Raw genomic sequence first — 25,366 nt, 5'->3', positions numbered from 1 at the left:
GACAATCTCCTGAGGAGAGAAGATTTACAGGGCGGCAATGGGGAAGGGGAAGGGGAAGAGAACCATGGGCTCGATGGGCCCCAATGGAATAACCTCCTCCTGCGCTGCAACCTTTATCATTTAATTTGTTTTGGGGATGTCCTGAGATTGCAAATGTACCTTTTTCCATTTTCATCTTTTCTTTTGTTGAGAACTCCCCTGATCTTCAGGTGGTGAGATCGTCAACATCTGAAAACCAGCACCTCTGACAATGCAGCACTCCCCCCTCAGTGGACCTCCTTTGAAATTATCTTGATAACGGGATTCATGGGGGGAACTGGAGCCGGGAGGACAACCGGCGGCTGCAACCCGGACGGGGTTGAGCCGCTGCACCGGCGGAAATGGTCGTGGGGAAGCGGTTGAGGGGACCGTGTTGAGCGCCGCGCCGGCGGAAGCGCTCGTAAGGAATGTGTTGAGCGTTGCACCGAAGGAAGTGGTCGAGGGGAAGCGGTTGATTTGTTGCACCAACGGATGCGGTAGAGGGGAAGGAGTTGAGCGTTGCGCCGGCGGAAGCGGTCGTGGGGAAGGAGTTGAGCGTTGCGCCAGCATGGAGGAAGCTTCAGGGAGAAAGAAACGCGGTAAAAGTGAAGGTAAAGGAGTGGGAGGAGGGAATTGGGTTCCCGGGGGGGGATTGCTGAAGCCGGCAAAACAGAAACAGAAATACCTGGAAAAACTCAGCAGGTCCGGCAGCCTCGGCGGAGAGGGACACAGTTGACGTTTCGAGAACTAGTTCTGGTAAAGGGTCACGAGGACTCGAACCGTTAACTGTGTCCCTCTCCACCGAGGCTGCCGGACCTGCTGAGATTTTCCAGGTATTTCTGTTTCTGTTTTTGTTTTGGATTCCCAGCATCCGCAGTTTTTTGCTTTTATCTTTATTACTGAAGCCGGCCCCGGCGTGGGGGAAGCGAGCCCGGATCTTTTCAGCGCTGATGGGGTAGAGCTGGAGCCAATCCCTTCACAAACACCTGGAGAGGAATAAGGGAGAAACAGACCGGAATCATAAAGACTGCATTAAATAGTTGTTATGGTTTATTTTATATAAGTTGCTTAAGTTGGTTCACAAATCTTTCTGAACACAACATGATAGAACAAGTAATGGAAGGGGTCATCAACTGTTCCACCAGGGCCACTCGGCTCCTGACCTCGTTACAGCCTTGGTTCAAACATGGACAAAAGAGCTGAACTCCCAAAGTGAGGTGAGAGTGACTGGTCTTGACATCAAGGCAGCATTTGACCGAGTGTGGCTTCAAGGAGCCCTAACAAAACTGGGGTCAATGGGAATCAGGGAAACTCTCCACTGGTTGGAGTCATACCTAGCACAAAGGAAGATGATTGTTGTTGGAGGTCAATCATCTCAGCTCCAGGACATCACTGCAAGAGTTCCTCAGGGTAGTGTCCTGGGCCCAACCATCTTCAGCTGCTTCATCAATGATCCTCCTTCCATCGCAAGGTCAGAGTTAGGGATGTTCGCTGATGATTCCACAATGTTTGCAACTCCTCAGATACTGAAGCAGCCCATGTCCAAATGCAGCAAGACCTGGACAATATCCAGGCTTGGGCTGACAACTGGCAAGTAACATTCATGCCACATAAGTGCAAGGCAGTGACCATCTCCAACATGAGAGAATCTAACCATCATCCCTTGATATTCAATGGCATTACCATCACTGAATCCCCCACTATCCACATCCTGGGTGTTACCATTGAGCAGAAACTGAACCAGACTAGCTACATAGATACTGTGGTTACAAGAACAGGACAAAGGCTAGGAATCCTGCAACAAGTAACTCACCTCCTGACTCCCCAAAGCCTGTCCACCATCTACAAGGCACAAGTAAGGAGTGTGATGGAAATCTCTCCACTTGCCTGGATGAGTGCAGCTCCAACAGCACTCAAGAAGCTTGACACCGTCCAGGACAAAGCAGCCTGCTTGATTGGCACCACATCCACAAACATTCACTCCTTCCACCATCGATGCACAGCAGCAGCAATGTGTACCATCTAAAGATGCACTGCAGGAATTCACCAAGGCTCGTTAAACAGCACCTTCCAAACCCACGACTGCTACCATATAGAAGGACAAGGGCAGCAGATGCATGGGAATGCCACCACCTGGAAGTTCCCCTCCAAGCCACTAACCATCCTGACTTGGAAATATATCGCCGTTCCTTCACTGTCGCTCGGTCAAAATCCTGGAACCCCCTCCCTAACTGCATATGGGTGTACCTACACCACAAGGACTGTAGCAGTTCAATAAGGCAGCTCGCCACCACTTCTGAAGGGCAATTAGGGAAGGGCAATAAATGCTGGCCTAGCCAGCAATATCCACATCCATGAGTGAATAAACAAAAACGCTGGCTCATTTTAAGAATCATCTCCATCGTTTCTGATAAAAAGCAACTTCCTCTGCAATCTGACCCTCTACATAAGAGCACACTATTTTCAGGTTGTGCGTCTGGCTTTTATAGGATGGCTACAGAAGGAGGCCATTCGGCCCATTATGGCCATGCCGGCTCTCTGCAGGTGGAGCTCAGCTTGTCCCACTCAACTGCCCTTTTCCCTGTAACACTGCAAACCTTTCCCTCTTCATGAGCTTATCCAGTTCCTTTTGAGAGCCACGACTGAATCTGCCTCCACAACACTCTTAGGTATGCATTCCAGATCCTAACCACCAGCTGCATAAAAACATCTTTTCCTCATCTCGTCATTTGTTCCTTTTCCAATTGCCTTAAACCTGTGCCGTTTGCTTCTCGATCTTTCCACAGTTTCTCCCTATGTACTCAGTCCAAGCCCCTTATGATTTTGAACACCTCTATCAAATCTCTTCTCAACTTTCTGTCAGGAGAACAACCCCAGATTCTCCACTATCTACAAAACTGAAGTCCCACATCCTTGGAACCATTATCAAATCTTTTCTGTGCCCTCTCTAAAGCCTCCACTTCCTTTCTGAAGTGCAGTGCCCAGAATTGGACTCCAGTTGAGGCTGACCCAGAGTTTTATAAATGTTCAAAATAACTTCACAAAGCTCACATCAACTAGCAGTAATAAGCCTTCTCATGATCTTTGCCTGTGAAGAACCTGCCATCATCATGATAACTTCCTTGCTTTTGTATTCTACGCCTCTACAAAGCCCAGGATCCAATGTGCCTTTTTATCTGTCTTAACCTGACCTGCCATCTTCAACGAGCTGTGCACATATACTCCCAGCTCCCTCTGCTCCTGCACCCCCTTTAGAATTGTACCCTTTATTTTATAATGCCTCTCATTCTTCCTACCAAAAGTTACACCATTTCACACATCGCTGCATTAAATTTAATCTGCTTTTTGTCTGCCCATTCCACCAATCTGTCTTTGTCCTTTTGAAGTTTAATGCTGTCCTCCATGCAGTTCACAATACTTTCAAGTTTTGTGTCATCCGCAGATTTTGACATTGTGTGCTGCACACCCAAGTCTAGGTCGTTAGTAGAGATCAAGAAAAGCAGTGGTCCCAGTACTGACCCCTGGGGAACCCCTTCAGTCTGAAAAAGAACCATTCACCACCACTCTTTATCCCCTGTCACTCAGTCCATTTTGTATCCATGCTGCCACTGAACTGTTTATACCATGGCATTCAGCTTTGCTGCCAAGCCTGTTATGTAGCACTTTATCAGACACCTTTTGGAAGTCCATATATACCACATCAACCGCATTACTCTCTGTACCTCATCAAAAAACTGAGTTAAGCATAATTTGTCTTTAACAATCCTTGCTGGTTTTCCTTAACTAATCAACATTTGTCCAAGTGATTGTTAATGTTGTCCAGGATTATCACTTCTAAAAGCTTTCTCAACCCCTGATGTTAAACTGACTGACCTGTAGTTGCTGGGTTTATCCTACACCCTTTTTTGAACAAAATTGTAACATATGCAATTCTCCAGTCCTCTCACACTGCTTCTGTATTGAAGGATTGGAAGATTATGGCCAGTGTCTCCTCAGTTTCCTCTCTTACTTCCCTCAGCATCCCCGGACAAATCCCCTCTGGTCCTGGTGACTTATCAGCTTTAAGTACAGCCAGCCTTTCTAATATCACTTCTTTATCAATTTTTAGCCCATCCAGTGTCTCAACTACCTTCTGTTTCACCACAACTTTGGCAGCATCTTCTTCCTTGGTAAAGACCGATGCAAGTTTCTCGCAGTACCTCAGCCCTCATGCACAGAACTCCTTTGTAATCCCTAATCAGCCCCACGCTTCCTCCTCGTATCCTTTTCCTATCTATATGCCAAAGAAAACTTTTGGATTCCTTTTTATGTTGGTTGCCAGTCTCATCTCATACTCTCACTTTTCATTTTCCGACTGAACTTTCTTTATTCAGCCTGATTCGCATTTGTATTATCAACTTGATATTTGTCTTATGCAACCTTTTTCTGCTTCACCTCACTCTCTGTTGTCATCCAGGGAGCTCTTGCTTTGTTTGTCCTACCTTTCCCCCTTGCGGGAACGCACCTGACTGTACCTGAACTAATTTTACTGGATCAAATCTGTTCTTGCCCCTCCTCCTTGGCCTTTTCCATGGCTAATTTAAACCATTTGATATTGTGATCACTGTTCCCTAAAAGTTCCCCATCTGACACTTGACCCATCTCTTTCCCCCAGAACCAGACCCAACAATGCCTCTTTCCACATTGGGCTGGAAATTTTCTGTCAAGAATATTCTCCTGAATGGACTTCAGAAATTCTTCCCCCTGTCTGTCCTTTACACTATTACTATTCCAACCCAAATTAGGATAATTAAAATCCCCCATTATAATTACGCTACAGTTTCGTCATTTCTCTTGTAATTTCTGTTAATTCTCCAACATGTTTTCTCCCCTCTATCTTTCCCAGTAGTCAGTGGCCTGGAGAATTCTCACTGTAGTGTAATGGCACCTCTGTTGTCACTTATCTCTAACCAAATAGATTCTGACCCTGACCCCTCCATGACATCCTCTCTCTGACACTGTAATATTCTCATTAATAGATACAGCCACCCCTCCTCCTTTCTTTCATTCCCTATCTTTCCTGAACACCTTTTATCCAGGAATAATTATTACCCAGTCCGCCCTTTTTGAGCCAGGTCTCCATTATTGTCACAACATCGTATTCCCAAGTGGCCATTTTCCCCTGCAGTTCACCACCCTTATTTACCACACTCCACGCCTTTAGCCTGACCTCCCCTAATAACTTTCTGTTTCTTATGCTAATGTCATCTGTCTCTCCCAATCCTTTGTGCGCTTTGTTTTTCTTTCTAATGCTACATCCTCATTCCTATCCCTCTGCCAAGTTATTTTAAATCTGCCTGAACAGCAGTAATAAACTGCCCCATGAGGAGATTTGGTCCTGGCTCTATTGTGGTGTAACCCGTCCAATCCTTATATGTGGCTTTAAAGGTTTGATCTCCCTCGGAACCAATCCCAAGAATCTGAAGCCCTCCCTCCTGCACCATCTATCCTCCTATTTCTATACTCACTAGCACATGGCACAAGGAGTAAGCTGATTACTACCTGAGTTTCAGTTACAAGTCTCTCCCCAGCTCCCCAAAATCTGCCTGCAGCACCTCATCCCTCTTTTTACAATTGTCATTGGCGCCGGTATCAAGCACGACCTCTGGCTGTTCCCCCTCCCCCTTCTCAGAGTGCTCTGCAGGATGTTCCAGGTGCTGTTGGGGGGGGGGGGGGGGGGGGGGGGGGGGAGAGAGAGAGAGAGAGAGAGAGAGAGGGGGGGGGGGCGGATAGGGCAGGAAGGGGGGTGTGGAACAGTTTTAAAAATGCAGAGAAGTGATTGAAGTGAATACTATCCATTGAGTATTCCTTACCTATTGTAATTAAAGTGTGGTTTGTTTGAAGCAAAAGTATGTGGCAGCTCCAATTTCTGCTGAATAGAGTAGCAGAGTATTATCTGTTTTCATTTCCTGTCCTTGCCTATGGTGTAATCTAGAGGCACTTTTGTGCAGTTGGTACATGTTCATGAGATATGGGCTGTTACTGTCAAACTCGCCAAGTAGGAACTTCACACCCACAATTTTATTCCATCATTCTGAGCCTGATTGGGACGCGTGTTCCAGAGCTGAAAGGACAGTGATCTTAATATACTATTCGCAGTCCTTTTGCATATTTCTTTTCATTGGATTTAAATTATTCTTCATAAATATTGGCCTGTGTTCAGCAAAGTTCGGCAGGTGGCCTGCTTTAAAATGTTCTGTCCTGAACTGAGTGGGCTGTCTGACCTTTTCTCCTGATGGTGAAGTGCTACCACTCACTTTGTGTCCATCGCAGTGTAGACCCTCATAAAATTTCTTAGGGTAAGATCAGCTGAACGTCTGTCTGATACACAATACACTGGTGACTACTCTACTTCATAGATTTAACTTTGCATGTAAAATGTTAGCAGAAAATATTGCTTAAGATTTAACATTTTAAAAACTTTGTGTATTCAGCAAGTTGTAATACATTTTTAATTTACAAAAATGTTGAGCTGAATGCCAGTGTGGTTTCTGGGTGTAAAACGTGAATGTTTATAATTTGCAGCTGCTAATTTGCGGGCTTGTGTTTTCTATAGTCAATGAAGCTGAGCTGCTGACAGTACCAGAAGGATGGAAGGAGGAACCATTCACAAAAGCAGACAACATTTATGGCCTGTTGGAGGAGAGCAGTTTTGCTACTCTCTTCCCCAAATACAGAGAGGCCTACCTGAAAGAATGTTGGCCTTTGGTGCAAAACGCTCTGAAAGAATATGTAAGCCCCTTCACATATTCCTTTTACTCTCCTCCACCTGTGTAAATGATGTTACAATTACTACTGCTACAACAACCTGCATTTATATAGAGCCTTTAACATGGTAAAGCTTCCCAAGACATTTCACGGGAGCGGCTCTCAAGCAACATTTCACATCCAGCCACATATTAGGTCAGGTGATCAAAAACTTGGTCAGCAAGGTCGTTTTTAAGGGGCGTCTTAAAGGAGGAGAGGTTTAGAGGGGGAATTGCAGAGCTCGGGGACTTGGGCAGCTGAGGATATGACTGCCGGTGGGTGGGGTGGTGAAAACTGGGGACATGCAAGAGGCCAGAATTGGAGGAATGCAGAGGTCTTGGAGGGTTGTAGGGCTGGTGGAGGTTACAGAGATGCTTCTTAAAAAAAGAAAGCAACATCTGGTGCGAGTGATTTTTATAATGGCTGGAGACAAAAAGCAGCTGTTCAAGTATTTACCTCAGATGGTTTGGCCTTTTATAAAGGTGTAGGACTGACACTAAACTCCCAAATTTGTGACCGCTACCACCCAGAAGAACAAGGGCAGCATTTGCATGGGAACACCATCACCTCCAAGTTCCCCTCCAAGTCACCATGCTCACTTTTGGATATATGTTACCACTCCTTCATTGTGGCTGGGTCAGAATCCTGGAAACCCCCTCCCTAAACAACCTCATGAGAGCACCTTCATCACACGGACTAAGGCGGTTCGAGAAGGTGACTCACCACCACGTTCTCGAGGGCTGTTCGGGATGGGCACTCAAGTCCAGCTTTGCCAGCAATACCAGAGCTGAAGAATGAATTTTTAAAACTCAAAGGCCAACACTAATGTCTAGGTACAAAATGCAACTGGTCTTACTGTAAGCCCTATCATTGCACTCATTGTTTCTATATCTGGGCTACCCGGCGATTTTTTAATTTAATAGTTTGCAGATTAGTGAAACTGAACCAGCTTCAGATTTAAACAGAGGGGGCAGGGTACAAAGCCAGTTTAGAATGCTTAAAATAGGCAAAATGGTTAAACTTAATGCTTTTTAAAAAAAAAAAATACTTATATAGTATCTTAAAGTAGCAAAATGCCCCAAGGCACGACACAGGAGACTGGCAAGAGGAGGTGACTGGCCCCAGTGTCACTGTGCATTTTATGTGGCAATATATTTGGATCTAAGTTTGTTTTAATCTCGTCTTCACACCATGTAACACTTTGAATTGACGGCATGACGCTAGGAAGTTCTGAGGAACAAAGGGACCTTGGAGTGTGTGTCCATAGATCTCTGGAGGCAGAGGGGCATGTTAGTGGGGTGGTGAAAAAGGCATATGGGACACTTGTCTTTATCAATCGAGGCATAGATTACAAAAGTAGGGAAGTCATGTTGGAGTTGCATAGAACCTTGGTGAGGCCACAGCTGGAGTACTGTGTGCAGTTCTGGTCACCACATTATAGGAAGGATGTGATTGCACTGGAGGGGGTGTAGAGGAGATTCATCAGGATGTTGCATGAGATGAAACATTTAAGTTATGAAGAGAAGTTGGATAAGACTTGGGTTGTTTTTGTTGGAGCAGAGAAGACTGAGGGGCGACCTGATCGAGGTGTACAAGATTATGAGGGGATGGACAGGGTGGATAGGGAGCAGCTGTTCCCCTTAGTTGAAGGGTCAGTCACGAGGGGGCATAAGTTCAAGGTGAGGGGCAGGAGGTTTAGGGGGGATGTGAGGAAAAACTTTTTTACCCAGAGGGCAGTGACGGTGTGGAATGTGCTGCCTGGGAGGGTGGTGGAGGCGGGTTACCTCACATCCTTTAAAAAGTACCTGAATGAGCACTTGGCACATCATAACATTCAAGGCTATGGGCCAAGTGCTGGTAAATGGGATTAGGTAGGTTAGGTGATTCTCACTTGTTGGTGCAGACTTGATGGGCCAAAGTGCCTCTTTTGCACTGTGAGATTCTGTGACATGTTATACTTGTATTTGAGAATTTTTAATATCCATAGTTCATAAATTATGTCCTGCAGATACTGGAAATCTGAAATAAAACCTGAAAATCCTCAATGTTCAGCAGGTCAGGCAGCGTCTGTGGAGAGAGTAACAGAGTTGATGTTAACTCAGTTTCTCTCTCCATGCACGCTGCCTGACCTGAGTATTTCCAGCATTTTTTTGATTTTGATAATGCTTAATCTGAAGTAAAATATTTATTCCAGTGAGCAAAATGTTTGTATTTGCTTGAATACATGATGATTGTAATTTCTCGTTTATTTAGTATATTGCAGCTACATTAGATTTGATTGAAGGTAGCATGACTGTTACCACCACAAAGAAGACATTTGATCCATTTACCATCATTAAAGCCAGAGATCTGATCAAACTTTTGGCAAGAAGTGTTCCTTTCGAGCAAGTGAGTAGCAAAATTATCATACAGTGCCTTTTACCAAATCATTGCTGACCTATTGTAAAGGCCGGATGTATGAGGTAAGGATGACATTTCAAGTGAGGATTCATGGTGAGGAGCACACACCAGAAATTCAGGTGCATGTTCCCTGTGACTTTCTGTCTTTTGTGGAGAGAGGGTCTGAATTCCTGGCGTGATCTCACAGCTTGAGTGCAAACTTGTAAAATGATCCCTGTCTCCTCTGCTTAAAGTTGACAGAGAGAAATGTCCTGACCTGGATATTTGGTGTTTTGAATAGTAACTCTTATTGCTTCCTGTTCTAGGCTGTCCGTATTTTTCAGGATGATGTGGCATGTGACATAATTAAGATTGGCTCGATAGTTAGGAATCGTGAACGGTTTGTGAAAAGAAGATTGAGACTTATTGGGCCAAAAGGGTCAACGCTTAAGGTAACCATTAGTGCCAGTTCTTGAATCTTGAGAAAATGTATTCACCTGCTATTCAGCAATAGACCTTTCTTTCTTTCAATATCTCCTACACAGTTAGGATGCAGGAAATATCTCCTAACCTCAAAGCATTGATTAAATTTTAAGCAAGCTTTGTAAGTTCCTTGATTACACTGGCTTTGTTTAAAAATATCAAAATATTCTGTTTGCAAACATGTAATGGGGATTATCAGCACAGTAATTTAAAATTAGTGTTTGGATAGTAAAGTTGTCTGAAGTCCTCTTTACAAATGACTGTATTAAATGTATATGTGTAAAGAGGTTACATGACTGGCACCTCACCAACTTAAAAGAGAAAACATCTCCATAATCAAATACAGTTGATGCAAATTAACAGTTTCAATCGAGAAAACATCCTGAAGACCAATTCAGGGAGCAAAGCAGACTGGAGTAACTTGAGACAGTTTGTTCATTTATATTACATTTGTGCAAAGATGTTGGTGGTCAAAAGTTCTTAGGCTCTTGAATACTGGGTTTAATGTTTCTTTCAGCTTATGCTTGTGTTTCAGAAGGAGAAAGCTGCATGCTCTGCATTTAAAATAAAGTTGCGAATCTTTGCAATTCTCTACCCAAAAGAGTTGTGGATGCTTAGCCGTTGAGTATATTCAATGGGGAGGTCAATAGTTTCTTGGGTGCTAAGGGAATCGAGGAACATAGCAATGATGGGGAGAGGCAGAGTTGATGCAGAAGATGAACCATGATATTGAATGGAAGAGCAAACTGAAGGGGACATATAGCCTACTCATTTTATTCCTTATGCTTGTAAATTGTTTGTATGATTGTGGAAAGACTCTTGAAAGTTTATTTTACAAATACTATAAACTCTTCTGCAGAATAATAAGCTGTGAAATTGGTTTTCATTTGAGTAAAGAAAGATCTTAAAAATGCTAACATTACAAAAAAAGTGATTAAAACAAGGGCAGCTGGAGGTGTAGCTCCAGAGGCCTGTTACACTGATCACAGAATTTTTAACGGCACAGAATCTTAAAGTTTCACTTCTTTCTTTATGAAGGCTTGGAATTGATTAATTGAATTTTGTGTTAATAGACTGTTGTGGAAATTTGTTTTAAAAATATATTTGGTGGATTTCTCTCGCCATGGCTTACTGCTAGTTTGGGGCTTGAAGATCATTAATGGTTTAGCTGCTTAACTTGACCTGTCTGCTTAAGGCTTCCTGTAGAAATTCAAATAATTGTAGCTGGATCTAAATTCCTTGGGTAAATTAGAAATGAGCAAATTGCCGCTGATTAAATCTCATGATGAAATAGTTTGTTTTTCAGCGTTCTGCAAAGCACCCTGACCAACATGACATGGTTGAAGGAGGGGCAGGACTGGCTGCTCAGTATTCCGGGGTATAGAGTCTTCAGGCGAGATTTGGGGGCGGGGTGGGTGTAAAAGAGGAAGAGGTGTTGCAGTATTGATCAAGGAGTCAATTACTGCAATAAGGAGGGATGATGTCTTGGAAGGTTCCTCAAATGAGGCCATATGGGTAGAAGTTAAAAGCAAAAAAGGGGCAAGCACATTGCTGGGAGTGTACTATAGACCCACAAACAGCCAGGAAGAGATAGAAGAACAGATATGTAGGCAAATTTCAGAGAAGTGTAAAATTAATAGGGTATTAATAGTAGGGAATTTCAACTTCCCCAATATTAACTGGGATAGACAAAGCGTGAAAGGCTTATGGAGTGCAGAATTCTTAAAATGTATCCAGGAGAACTTTTTAAGCCAGCACATAGAAAGTCCTACAAGAGAGGGAGCGGTGTTGGACCTAGTTTTAGGGAATGAAGCTGGGCAAGTGGTAGAAGTGTCAGTGGGGGAACATTTCAGTGATAGTGACCATAACTCAGTAAGATTTAAGGTAGTTATGGAAAAGGACAAAGGTGAACCAGAAATAAAGGTTCTGAATTGGATGAAGGCCGATTTTAATATGATAAGACTGGATCTGGTCAAGATGGACTGGGAGCAGCTACTTGTAGGAAAATCTACATCAGAGCAGGGGCAGTCATTCAAAAAGGAAATAGTGAGAGTGCATGACCAACATGTTCCCGTAAAGGTGAAGGGTGAGACCAACAAGTGCAGAGAACCCTGAATGTACAGGAATGTACAGGATTGGCAAAGGAAAAAAGGGAAGCTTATGGTAGATACAGAGGGCTCAGAACAGCAGAAGTCCTAAGGAGTTACTCAAAAAAGAAATTAGGAGAGCAATGAGGGGACATGAAAAAACACTGGCAGGTAAAATAAAGGAAAATTCAAAGGTGTTTTATAAGTATATTAGGGGCAAGAGGACAACCAGGGAAAGAGTAGGGCCCATTAGGGACCAAAGTGGCAATCTGTGAGGAGCCTGAAGATGTAGGTGAGGTTTTAAATGAGTACTTTGCATCTGTATTCACTATAGAGAAGGACGATGTAGGTATAGAAATCAGGGAGGGAGACTCTGATATACTTGAACAAATTAGCATTGAGAGGGAGGAGGTATTAGCGGTTTTAGCAGGCTTAAAAATGGATAAATCCCCAGGCCCAAATGAGATGTAACCCAGGCTGCTGTAGAGGGCAAGGGAGGAGATTGCAGGAGCCCTGACAATTTTCAAATCCTCTCTGGCCACAGCTAATGTGGCATCATTATTCGAGAAGGGTGGTAGGGATAAACCAGGGAACTTTAGGCTAGTGAGTTCAACATCAGTGGTAGGAAAACTTTTGGAAAAAACTGAGCGACAGAATTAATCAGGGATAGTCAGCATGGCTTTGTCAGGGGGAGATCATGTCTAACAAATTTGATTGATTTTTTTGGGGAGATGACTATGTGTGTAGATGAGGGTAGTTTACATGGACTTCAGTAAGGCTTTTGACTAGGTCTTGCATAGGAGACTGGTCAAGAAGGTAAGAACTCATGGGATCGAGGGAAATTTGGCAAATTGGATCCAAAATTGGCTTAGTGGCAGGAGGCAAAGTGTGATGTTTGTTCACAGTATGAAGGTTGTTTTTGTGACTGGAAGCCCATGTCCGGTGGCATATCGCAGGGTTTGTTGCTAGGACCCTTGCTGTTTGTAGTGTACATTAATGATCTAGACATGAATGTAGGAGTTATGATCAGTTAAGTTCTCAGATGACGTGAAAATTGGTGGTGTAATAAATAACGAGGAGGAAAGCCTTAAACTACAGGACGATATAGACAGGTTGGTCAGATGGGCAGAACAGTGGCAAATGGAATTTAATCCTGAAACGTGTGAGGTGATGCATTTTGGGAGGACTAACAAGGTAAGGGAGTGCACAATGAATGGTAGGACCCTAGGAAGAACAGAGGATCAGAGGGACCTTGTGTGCATGTCCATAGATTCTTGAAGGCAGCAAGACAGGTAGATAAGGTGGTTAAGAAGTCATATGGGATTCTTGCCTTAATTAGTCGAGGCATAGAATATAAGAGCAGGGAGGTTATGATGGGGCTGTATAAAGCGTTAGTTAGGCCACATCTGGAGTACTGTGTGGAGTTCTGCTACAGGAAGGATGTGATTGCACTGGAGAGGGTGCAGAGGGGATTCACCGGGATGTTGCGTTTCAGCTATGAAGAGAAACTGGATAGGCTAGGGTTGTTCTCCTTAGAGCAGAGAAGGCTGAGGGAGGACCTGATTGAGGTGTACAGAATTATGAGGGGCATAGATAGGGTAGATAGTAATTTTTCCCCTTAGTGGAGAGGTCAATAACCAGGGGGCATAGATTTAAGGTAAGGGGCAGGAGGTTGAGAGGGGATTTGAGAAAAAAAATTCACCAGAGGGTGGGGGGTTTCTGAAACTCAGTGCCTGAAAGGATGGTAGAGGCAAGAACCCTCACAACATTTAAGAAGTATTTAGAGGAACCCTTGAAATGCCATAGTGTACAAGGCTACAGACCAAGTGCTGGAAAATGGGATTAAAGTAGATAGGGGTTTGATGACCATTGTGGACACGATGGGCCAAAGGGCCTCTTTCCGTGCTGTAAAACTATGACTCTAAATAACAAGGAAACTAAGTCACCTGAACTTTAACAGTTAAATAATTAATTTAAGAACAGCCTGATATTGACAATTCCACTAGTGCCTTCAGGAAACCAGAACAATTATACCTTACAACCTTAAAGTGCCAAATAACTACACTATAGCAGCAGAAGACATTGTTTTACATAATGCAGTGTTCCTACCCTTGCAAAATAATGCCTTCTGAATTATTATCAGTAGAGCCATGGGAAAGAGGTGGATGTGTGTGTGCAGCTATTGTCAAATTTCTGTTGTTAATGGATTATTTCTATTGTATCTCCTGCCCATAGGCTTTGGAACTGTTGACCAACTGCTATATTATGGTGCAAGGAAATACTGTGTCAGCACTAGGACCGTACTCTGGACTGAAAGAGGTGAATAAATCAGATATGTAATGTTATAGCTGTTCATAGGAATTGCAGGCTTAACAATGTGCTCCATAATCAGACCACAAACCAGATGCGTTTTGTACAATGAAAAATGCTGTTTATAATTTCCTTGCATTAATCTGCTTCTCCTAGAAAATATTGGGAGCTTTTAATTTTTTTAAGTGCAACCCTATCTGGCACGTTTGTGAATTAGTGAAGTATTTAGCAATGACAATATTTTGTTCATTCAAAAAAGAGCTAATGTCTGATTAGAACGATATCCACTAAAGTCTGCAGTTAATGACATTTCCTAAAACTATGCTTATCCTTTTCTCAGTTTTAGTTTTCTTCCACTGCTCATCACAGGCGAAGATTGGAGACAGAACTGTTGCAGAACAAAGGTTGATCTTTCTTTAGCAGAAGAAAAGCCAGTCCCTTGCTGTAATTCATGTCATAGCCTGAAAGCTGTGGATTTGCCATTGGTTTTATTGCCTGTGTGGAAGTGTAGTCTGTTGGAACAGTGTGTTAGATCTGAGTCCACTAGTGACTGCTGTGTCTGATTAAATAACTCCTGAGGCAGGTTTACAATCACAATTAAAGATCATGTGCAACTTGCTTTCCTTCGTTTGCTTGCTTGCTCTTCTAATACATGGCCTCTCATTTGTATGATGCACACTTGGTTGTCCTTCATTTTGATTGATTTTATCTTACCTTGTGCACACTCCTCCGTTACTACTTAAATCTGCTTTGGGTTGTCCTCTCCTTCATTTCTATTGCATTGGGAGCATTCACTGTGCTGTTATGACTTTATTGTGCTGTGAGGAATCTGAGAGGTTGCTGTTTGATGATATTCCATATTATCTGCTCTCAAAGTAGGAATTTATTGAGCCAACACTTACCTTCTGCTCCCAGCAACTTTGTTCCCTCTTCTTTCCTGGTCCTACTCTGTGCAGTTAGAATCTGCTTCGGGAATCTGAATCAAGAATTCCGGATTGGTCATTATAATTTTTTTCCTCTCTCTTTCTCACTTGAAAAGGTCCTCTACGTGCCATGAAGGATTTGCTCTCCACAGCCTTTTTTGAACATTTATTGTAGGTGCAGCAGTCTAATGGTGATGGGACTGGATAAGCAACTCAAGAAGTTGAGAGTTCAAATTCTATTATGGTTAGCTGCGAAAATGAATTCAATAAATCTGCTAATCAGTGGATTGACATCAGGGATGCAATGACTGTAAAAACCCAACTGCTTCACTCATGCTGTTTCAGGAAGTGACCCTCCCCAGTCTGGCCCATGTTACTCTAGTTCACATTACACAGTCAACTCTCAACTCCTTGTGAAATGGCCTGCAAATCACTCAGTTAGAAGCAGTCTCTGTGAATCACTGTTACCTCCTGTTCAGGTGTAAAAAAGGCCTACCATCTCAGGGCACTTGGGGATGGACAATAAATGTGGCCTTGCCAATTTCACCCTTATGAGAACAAATAAAAGTAATTCAGTCGTTTACAACTTATACTAGATTTACATGCGCATTAACGTTTAATTGTATTTCAACTTTTCTAGGTCAGAAAAGTAGTAATTGATACTTTGAAGAACATCCATCCAATCTACAATATCAAGGTATTGTTAAAAAGAAAAATGTAATATTTCAAATGGTGGATATACAGTATGTTCATCAACATCTGTAATGATAAATCCTGTGTATTCTCAGTGCTTTCTCTGTTTCAGAGTAAATTTTTTCCAACCCTTCCAATGCTAAAATTTGAACATCCTTTTATGAATTTGAAAATACTTTCTCGGATCCCTTCAGAATTGAGGTGGTTCCAATGGAGAAGGAGACTCTTCAGCCCATTAGTTAATGCCAGCTCTTCCATCAGAACTATCTCCATGCATTTTTTAATATCTCTCTTCAAGCGTTTATCCAGTTCCCTCTTAAATGACATGTAACACCTCACTGTGAGAGCATTTTAAACACCCTGTTATGCTACTGGCACTAATCCTGAGTTATATGTTCTCATTACCAATTTACCAACCAGTGGAAATAATCTTTCAACTGTTTTCCCCACTTAAACCTTAATATTTTTGAAATTTCTATTCTGCTTCAGTAAGTGCAGTCCTAGTTTTCAGCTTTCCTAAGTATATGATACTTAGCATCCTTAGCACTGACATTGTGTTTATATTTTATCTAAAACTACACATAGGACTCCAGCTTTGCCTCAGCAAAATGTGATTTGACATTGCCTTGTGTTTTTTTTTAATTCATTGTCCCTATGTATAAAGTCCAGAATCTTGTTTTTGTTTTTAATGAACATTTTCATTTTCAGGGGCCCTTGTACGCCATTTTCATTCACTTTGTTGAGAATGTTTCCAATGAAGGTTTATATCCATTTTCTTCCGCTCCCAAGAAGATACTCATTCACTACATTCACATTGAGCTCTATTTGGTTCATATCTGAAGTTGTTGCCCTGTATTCTCCCTCACAGTTTGCCATGTTCTTTCATTTGGTATTGCCAACACACTTTTATATCTCATCATTGTTTCTTAAGTCCAACAAAGCAGTAGTGTCCAGAGCACAACTGCTCTGCATGAAATCTAGTGGTATTAAATTATGAGTTTTTTGATTGCAATGGAGCCTAAACAGGGAAATGCTTGTTTTAACTAGAATAAAAACAGAAAATGCTGAAAATACTCAAAGTCTCTCAGCATTTGAGAGAGAAATAGAGTTAGCGTTTCAAATTGACGCCCTTTCATCAATTCTGAAGAAAGATCTTTAAGCTGCAATGTTAACTCTGTTTCTCACTTAACTGCTGGGTACTTTTTAGCATTTTCTGTTTTTATTTCAGATTTCCAGCCTTCATAATATTTTGCTTTTGCTCTTTTTTAAATAGAGATGTCTTTTCTATAGATTTGTTTCTTCTACTATTAAGCGTTTCTGAGACTTTAAGGGTCGCACTATCGTGTTTAATCTACATGATGCTCAGGTGGGAAAAATCTGTTCTTTTTAAAAGACTTTGATGATTAAACGAGAATTAGCAAAAGATACAGAGCTTAGAACACAGAATTGGGAGCGATTTCTGCCTAAGTTCAAGCACAAGAACCTAAACAAACGCAAAGAACCAAAGAAGAAGAGGGTAAAGAAAGAGTACACACCTTTCCCACCACCACAACCAGAAAGCAAGGTGGGTACTGTTTGCTCCTAGTTTAATTTTTTTCAATCTTAAAAACAAGACAGGCACAATGGGCTGAATACCTTCCAATGCTGTGTGATGCTAAAATCCACTGACAGGTATTTTGCAGGTACATTCTTGAGGATCCTTGTTCGTCTGATGCCCAAAACTTTCCGAAATATGAGGTTGTCCCTGCCACCAGCAAGTACACTAAAACCTAACTCCACAGAGTAACCTGTTAATGTACCATTGGATGTGGTGCTAGAGTTAATCACCAGAATCTACAATTGCTGTCTGAATATATGTCTACTGAAAATTAAAAGCACACGTGTTGGGTTAAGAAGTGAATTGGCCTTTGCCTTGGTTCTAAAGCCTGCCTGTCCTACATTAAATGGATGTTTGAATGAGGTACATTGAGGCTGTAGCTACCTGTACAATGCACCCATTGTAAGGAGCCTAACAGTTGGTCTGGTAAGTTTAAAATTCTTAAGGATTGGAACAGATGGAAACAGACAATCCAGTGATTGAAGGGGTAGGGCAATGGGACATAGCTATAAAATCCATGAGAATTACAACAGAACAAGATTTTCAAAAAATACAGATTCAGTCACCTTTGAACCAAGGATAAATTGGCAAGCTTTGGAACTTGATCCCTCAAAGTGTTGGTATGAATCCTGGAATCCTAGGCAATGAAAACAAAATTTGACCTATTTGATCATTAGACCACTTCAAACAAAATCTGTGAGAATATGAAATGCACTACCAGAATTAGGGATTGACGCAGGGATCACGATAACATTTAGGTGGTTGAAGGAGTGGGGAATGGGTTTCCAGAATTCTTACCAGAACTTTGATGAATCACATTCTACAACTCTAATATTTTATGATTACTCAGTTTTTCTAAATTTCTCAGTGTCTGGGGAATATTCTAGATTCACTTCTCCATGAAATTCAGAAATTGGTGGATTTACCAATGAAGAAAGAAAATAATCAGTAGTTTGTGCAATTAGTGTTAGGTGTGATTATTCAGGCCTGCTGCCTTGAGACAGGTGAAAAAAGTCTTTTACATACAAGATTCTTTGCTAAAGAAATGGTTACATGGCACACAGTATTGAACCTGGTTTTAAATATTCACACATTTCAATGCTGTGGCAGTATTTTTATTGTGATTTTAAACATGTTTGTATAGAATTTAAGTACCTTTTTGAATATACCCGTGTTCAGCATAACTGAAACACACTTCCACTTCAAAACTTCTCACCCCCGCCCATCCATGTAAGCATATCCCAACTCTATTTATACCCCTGCCCCAACCCCCGCAACTGTCCAATCATTTGTGATCTCTTGACCTTCTTCCCCATTGACAGCAGAGCTTTCAGCTACCAAGGGATGTGGTTCAGAATACCTCTATCCCTTTCTGGTCCTTTGAGATCCTTCTTGTAAAGCTACCTCAGTGACCATGCTTTTGGTAGACACACCTTATGTTTTCTCCTTTGACTCTCTGTTCGTTTTTATGATTGTGCCTCTTGTGAACTGTTTCACTATGTTAAAGATATTTATATAAAGGCAATTTGCTGTAGCTTTGTGGACAAGTTCATTTAAAATTGATGTTTAATGGATCATTTATTTTAAAACCTATTAATGTACTAAGGGAAAAAACTATGTTCCCCTGGTTTGCTGAGTTTGGCTGTGCTGCAGGGATTGTTCTTAATTGTTTGTTAAATTTATTGTCTAGGTGGATCAGGAACTGGCCACTGGTGAATACTTCCTCAGAGAGAAAGACAGGAAGAAAAAGAAATTACATGAAACAAAGGTGGGCCTCGAATGCTTAATTTTTACAGATAGAAAAAGTGAAAGCCTATAAAATCTGTGTTGGATGTCAGCTTTGGCTCAGCTAGTAGCATTCTTGCCAGAGTCAGAGGTTGTGGATTCAAGTACCACTCCAGAGATTTTAGCACAAAATTCAAGTGCAGTACTGAGGGAGTTGTTGCACTGTTAGAAGTGCTATCTTTCAGATGAAAGTCCTCTCAGGTGGACTTAAAAGATCCCATGACACAATTTCAAAAGAACATGGGAGATCTCGTCAGTGTCTTGGTTGATATTTATCCCTCAGTCAACATCACAAAAACAGTTTGCAGTATTCGAATTGGCTGCCACATATCCTGCAATAGTGCTTACACTTCATAAAGCACTTCATTGTCTGTAAACTACTTTGAGACAATCTGGTGGTCATGAAAGGGGCTATATAAATACAAATCTTATTTTTATTGGTTTTTATTGACTACTTATCTCAGTTTAGTAACCAAAGAGTGCTGCAAAGCTTTTACACCAGATGATTCTTTACAAATGCAACAAAAACAAAAATTGCTGGAAAAACTCAGCAGGTCTGACAGCATCTCTGGCGAGGAAGACAGAGTTAACGTTTCGCATCTGAATGACTCTTCATCAGAAGTCATTCAGACTCGAAACGTTAACTCTGTTTTCCTTTCCACAGATGCTGTCAGACCTGCTGAGTTTTTTCAGCAATTTTTGTTTTTGTTTCAGATTTCCAGCATCCGCAGTATTTTGCTTTTATCTTTACAAGTGTGTACTGTTTTCTTTACATATCCCTAGGTAAAAGAAACAGAGGCAGTAGCTAGGCGGAAGGAAGAAAGAAATAAAGCGTTTATTCCTCCTAAAGAAAAACCTGTGGTTAAAGTGAAAAAAGGTAACGGATTTCCATATTTGTTTCCTACAATCACAGAATTTAACAAAATCCTGCTGCTTCCATTTAATATAACAACCCACTTTTGACTCATTAAGGGAGAATCTTGATTTCATTGTATTGAAGCTTGATTGGAATGTAGTCTTTTTCCAATGTAGCTCACATTTGTTGTTCTGTGAACGATACCTAGGTGAGGACAGAAATCTGCAAATGAATATAGCTCTTATTCAACCTGTGAATGGTTCCACTCTCTGGAATTTCTTCTCAAATGCGCTCCACCTCTTCACTTCCTTTTTTTTCTCACCTTTCCTAATCTCTTTCGATTAGCACTCCATTTTCTTAATTCTTCTGTGGGATGTTTTTGTAATCATAAAAGGACAATGTAAATGAATGTTGTCTTTGTGTGTGTGTGTCAATGTGTTTCGTTAAATTAGTAAAATATATCAGTCTGTTATATCCAAATGGTATATTCTGGTTTTCTATGTAATCCTTTGCTGTTAAAAACATTGGGATGGAGTAGCTAAATACATATAGTAATAGGTACCACGAATAAAACTCAGAGGTTTGCTGGTTTGCCTTAGAAAGGAACTTGGCAAATAGATTTGTTGAAATTTCTCAAGTTATTTATTTCTGTCTTAGCCAAGCCCCAGTAGTTCAAAGCGGCCCACCAGACCTTCAGGCACTGGCAGTAAAATGTTGCCTTGCCAGCTTGGCCACAACTTGAGAACAGATAAATAATAGTTAGCCATCACCCTTAGGAAAGGTAGTACGTGGGATTGCTGTGTCCACTGTGAGGGAGCGTGTTAATGAGCCTAATGGCCTTCCCTTTGTTGGTTCCCTCCTACCATATGACAATTTGGACCATTTTTCAATTTGAGGCAGAATATAACACAAGCAAGTTAAGAATCGAATCTGTGGCTGAACATTGTTACATCACAAGTTAATGTGTTTTGAAGATTTGTCTGGTGGCATATGGAAAAAATAATTAGGATTTTGGTAGTCACATGCATGATATAAGCTGTGATGCACAGAAGTCTTGATGGAGAGGCAAGGTTTGATCAGGGATAGTCAGCATGGCTTTGTCAGAGGGAGGTCATGCCTAACAAATTTGATTGAATGTTTTGAGGAGGTGACCAGGTGTGTAGATGAGGGTAGTGCAGTTGATGTAGTTTATATGGATTTCAGCAAAGCCTTTGACAAGGTCCCACATGGGAGACTTATAAAGAAGGCAGATGCACATGGGATACACGGTAATTTGATGAGGTGGATTCAAATTGGCTTAATTGTAGGGGACAGAGGGTGATGACAGAAGGATGCTTTAGTGACTGGAAGCCAGTGTCCAGTGACGTACCATAGGGATCTGTGCTGGGTCCCCTATTATTCGTCATTTATATAAACGACGTAGATGACTATGTGGGGGGGTGGATTAGTAAGTTTGCAGATGACACAAAGATTGGCCGGGTGGTTAACAATGAGGTTGAGTGTCTTGGGCTACAGGAAGATATGGACGGGATGGTCAAATGGGAAGATAAGTGGCAAATGGAATTTAACCCTGAAAAATGTGAGGTGATACACTTTGGAATGAGTAATTTAACAAGGAAGGATTCATTGAACGGCAGCACACTAGGCAGTCCTGAGGAACAAAGGGACCTTGGCGTGCGTGTCCATAGATCTCTGAAGGCAGAGGGGCATGTTAGTGGGGTGGTGAAAAAGGCATATGGGACACTTGCCTTTATCAATTGAGGCATAGATTACAAAAGTAGGGAGGTCATGTTGGAGTTGTATAGAACCTTGGTGAGGCCACAGCTGGAGTCCTGTGTGCAGTTCTGGTCGCCACATTATAGGAAGGATGTGATTGCACTGGAGGGGGTGCAGAGGAGATTCACCAAGATGTTGCCTGGGATGAAACATTTAAGTTATGAAGAGAGGTTGGATAGACTTGGGTTGTTTTCGTTAGAACAGAGAAGACTGAGGGGCGACCTGATCGAAGTGTACAAGATTATGAGGGGCATGGACAGGGTGGATAGGGAGCAGCTGTTCCCCTTATTTGAAGGGTCAGTCACAAGGGGACATAAGTTCAAGGTGAGGGGCAGGAGGTTTAGGAGGGATGTGAGGAAAAACCTTTTTACCTAGAGGGTAGTGACGGTGTGGAAAGCGCTGCCTGGGAGGGTGGTGGAGGCGGGTTGCCTCACATCCTTTAAAAAGTACCTGGATGAGCACTTGGCACGTCATAACATTCAAGGCTATGGGCCAAGTGTTGGTAAATGGGATTAGGTAGATAGGTAGGTCAGGTGTTTCTCACATGTTGGTGCAGACTCGATGGGCCAAAGGGCCTCTTCTGCACTGTGTGATTCTGTAATTTTGAAATATTATCTTGTTTTGACCAGTGTTTTAATTTGGTCAGTAAAGTTTACACTAAGCAAAATTTCCCATCCTTTGTTTAAAAAAAATTCTGTTTCCTTTTAGCTGTAGAAACAAAAATCAACATTCAAGCTCTTAAAGAGAAAGTGAAAACGGCCAAGAAAAAGAAGCTGGGGGCCCCAGCAGCAGAGGAAATTGCTCAGAAAATAGCTCAAAAGGAGAAGAAAAAGAAGAAATAAATTGACTTATTCTCCAGCTCTTCCGCCATGCTTTTGACAAGCATGGTTAGGCTATTGGAATTATCCAATTTGCAATGCCTAAAAACAAAGTTATTCTCGTTGAGGCTGTTGGTTTATTTTTCACAACATTAAATTCCTCATTTCTCTGGTCTGCCAATGCCAAGGGAGGCAACAGAGCAAAGCCATTGATAGTTAAGGAACGAACTGGCTCTTGTGGACTTAGACCAGTACTGTTCATAATTTCTCGGGCATCTCCTAGTTCCATAGGGCTCTTATCAATAGGAGCAAGGCCTGTTAGGAGTTGCTCTTAACTGAGCTCCAAGTGCTTCTCTGTCTACTCGATGGAATTCTGAACTGGTTCATGAAGAGGGACACCATGCTCTTTTTTTAATCAGACTTGATGACAATGTAGTTGGGAAAAAGATCCACTTCAAAGATTGCACAACACTAGCAGCTTTCAACTAATAGTTGCAATGAGTAAAATCTTCTACAAGTACACTCAAGTTTTTTGGACTGTGTCACTTGCCTTTAAACCTTAACGATTGGGTACACTGCTATCAGAAACTTGCATATGAATTGTCTGAAATGCACTGTGTTATGAAATTGCCCAAATTCCAACCTTAGAAAATTTGTGTTCCATACTTTTCATCTCATTTATTTCCACAGAAATGGGATACAATCTAATGTCAATCTGTCAAGATGAAAACACCTTTCTCCTTAATTCATTGGCATTAGAAATAAAACCTTTTATAGATTTCAAGACTGTGAAAAGTGTGTTTTAGGGTTGAACTGTTCAGTTTGTGTTATTTACAGAACCATGTAGAGTAATGCTCTGAGATATTTCTATTATGCTATTTTATACACAGGCCTGTGTTGTATAATATCTAAAATTATATCTTTGATTTCTTTTGTGTCTGTTTGTTAAATGTGTTTATAAGGTGCAAGTAATGTCATGGAGTTTTAGGGTACATAGTTTGCAATTGCTTCTAATTTCCTCCCCTTGGTTATGCCATTAGAGTGAATTTACTACGCAAGAGAAAGGAAGCTCAAGATCGCATTTATCCTACCAATCACTAAAACATGGGTTCAAGCACTGCGGGGAAGAGCTCAAAAGGTTGTTCTTAAATATCAGATGTCTGAGCAAATATGGGAGAAGCTAGGGGTCTTAGGTTTGATGGAGGTATCTTATTTTTAAACAAACGAATGATTTTATAGGGCTACATTTTATTATTAAGCATATGGGAAAAAAATTAAACTGTGAATAATACAATGGGACACCGATTCAAACTAATGAAAGGTAAACTTAAAACTAACATAATGAAATTTCCAGGGCTCCCAGATAAGAGTAGAGGATGTGAAAATCTTGCAATCTTTTAACAGCTGAATGCAAGCTGCAATATAGCTACTTTGGGCTGTTTCATTATCAGTTATGATTCCATGTTAATACATGTAACTATTAAATTAATAATTTGAGTATTGAAGAAAAATAGACATGCCGTCGAAGCTTTTCATCTTGCACTCATCAGGATAGACACAAGATTGCCAAATTTCAAGGGAGCAACAATTTATACTGCATAAGAAAATGGTGCGGATTGGTTGGCAAGTCAACTGGACGAGGCATTGCCATAGAGAAAGCACCAGAGAACTATTGCCCTCCACGCTTTTAATTCAAAAAGATGCAATGCCTGGACAGGTTCCATTTGGCTGCAGATGGAAAGTCCCTGTGTATGAATATATGTAGCTTCTAGCAAGTGTTTTGCGAGCCACAATGATAATCTTAAATTGGTTTTTAGTGTAATTCTTGGCATGCAAATTAATATTTGCATTGACTGGTTAAATATCGCTGCCTGACCTTTGTCACAGAACAGGGCCAGGAAATTGACCTCCATGTACAACTAGGTAAGCCTTCCTTCCAGTTGGAAATCACTTTGGAGCACGCTATTCATGCCCAGCATTGGTGGTCAAGGTGTAACACGGTCTGCAAGGTTGGCCTTTGGAACAGCACCAAACCTTCATGCCCAAGCAAGTTCCTGTAGAATCTGTCAGAGTAGAAAATAGACGATCAGGCAATGGGGTGGGGAGCACATTTTCAAGCACTTCTGCTTAATGTTTTCCTTCCTTCATTTGGAATTTAAAACAGAGTTAAATTAAAATTATGTCTAGAAATGTTTGGTTAAGTTCCAAATGAAGTTTTGTGAGATTGAGATTCCAGGAGTTAACGGCCACTAGCAGCTGGCTTGAAAACTAATAAGACCATCATAAACAGATAACTGGAAACAGCTGTAGTGTAGGGAAGTGACTAGTGGAGTTCTGTAAAAGTCTAAAACAAAAGTGAAATACTGCAACTGCTGGAAATCTGAAATAAGAATAGAAAATGCTGGAAGCACTCAGCAAGTCAGGCAGCATCCGAGGAGAGAGAAAGTGTTTCAAGTCAATGACCTTTCAGGAAACTGAAGACAGACAAATAGCTTTACGCAAATACAGAGGGAAGAAATTAACTGATGGGAAAGGTCTGTGATAAGGGAAACAAGTGTGGGATGATGGTGTGAGGCAAAAGGAAGTGATAATGAGACAAGTATAGAAACAAAAAGCTAGAGATCCAGTGGAAGAAATATTTTAAGAGAATTAGGATAGATGTTTGGGGGTGATTGAAGGTCAGAGCCTTTACCAATTTTCTGTGTTAAGACTTTGAGAAAATGACCTCTTCACCAAAACAAAAGAATTTTATTAACAACTGGTATATAAAGCTACATTTTACAATGACGTACGTTCCTGAATCACAGAAAATTAATTCTGGAAAATGTCCTGACTTAAATCTTGTCTGCAGACTC

General features: G+C 41.4%; 1 protein-coding gene across 2 annotated transcripts; it reads left to right on the top strand.

The window, feature by feature from the left end:
- The first annotated feature begins 490 nt into the window (after positions 1 to 490).
- krr1 (KRR1 small subunit processome component homolog) lies at positions 491 to 23,442 on the top strand. 2 transcript variants are annotated; one of them, XM_041216319.1, is made up of 10 exons: positions 491 to 629; positions 6,614 to 6,789; positions 9,058 to 9,192; positions 9,510 to 9,635; positions 13,989 to 14,072; positions 15,627 to 15,683; positions 17,073 to 17,243; positions 18,967 to 19,044; positions 19,845 to 19,938; positions 22,402 to 23,442. In XM_041216319.1, exons 1-10 carry the CDS (start codon positions 587 to 589, stop codon positions 22,533 to 22,535), a joined length of 1,098 nt encoding a protein of 365 aa, XP_041072253.1. In that variant the 5' UTR covers positions 491 to 586; the 3' UTR covers positions 22,536 to 23,442. The 2 variants fall into 2 exon arrangements, with proteins under 2 accessions (XP_041072253.1, XP_041072254.1); XM_041216320.1 differs by lacking the exon at positions 17,073 to 17,243.
- Positions 23,443 to 25,366: the final 1,924 nt, after the last annotated feature.

The sequence above is a fragment of the Carcharodon carcharias genome, chromosome 21 (assembly GCF_017639515.1).
Source record: "Carcharodon carcharias isolate sCarCar2 chromosome 21, sCarCar2.pri, whole genome shotgun sequence".
NCBI lineage: Eukaryota > Metazoa > Chordata > Chondrichthyes > Lamniformes > Lamnidae > Carcharodon > Carcharodon carcharias.
The sequence above is the reverse complement of the archived record's forward strand: the minus strand, read 5'-3'. Positions and strand labels throughout refer to the sequence as shown.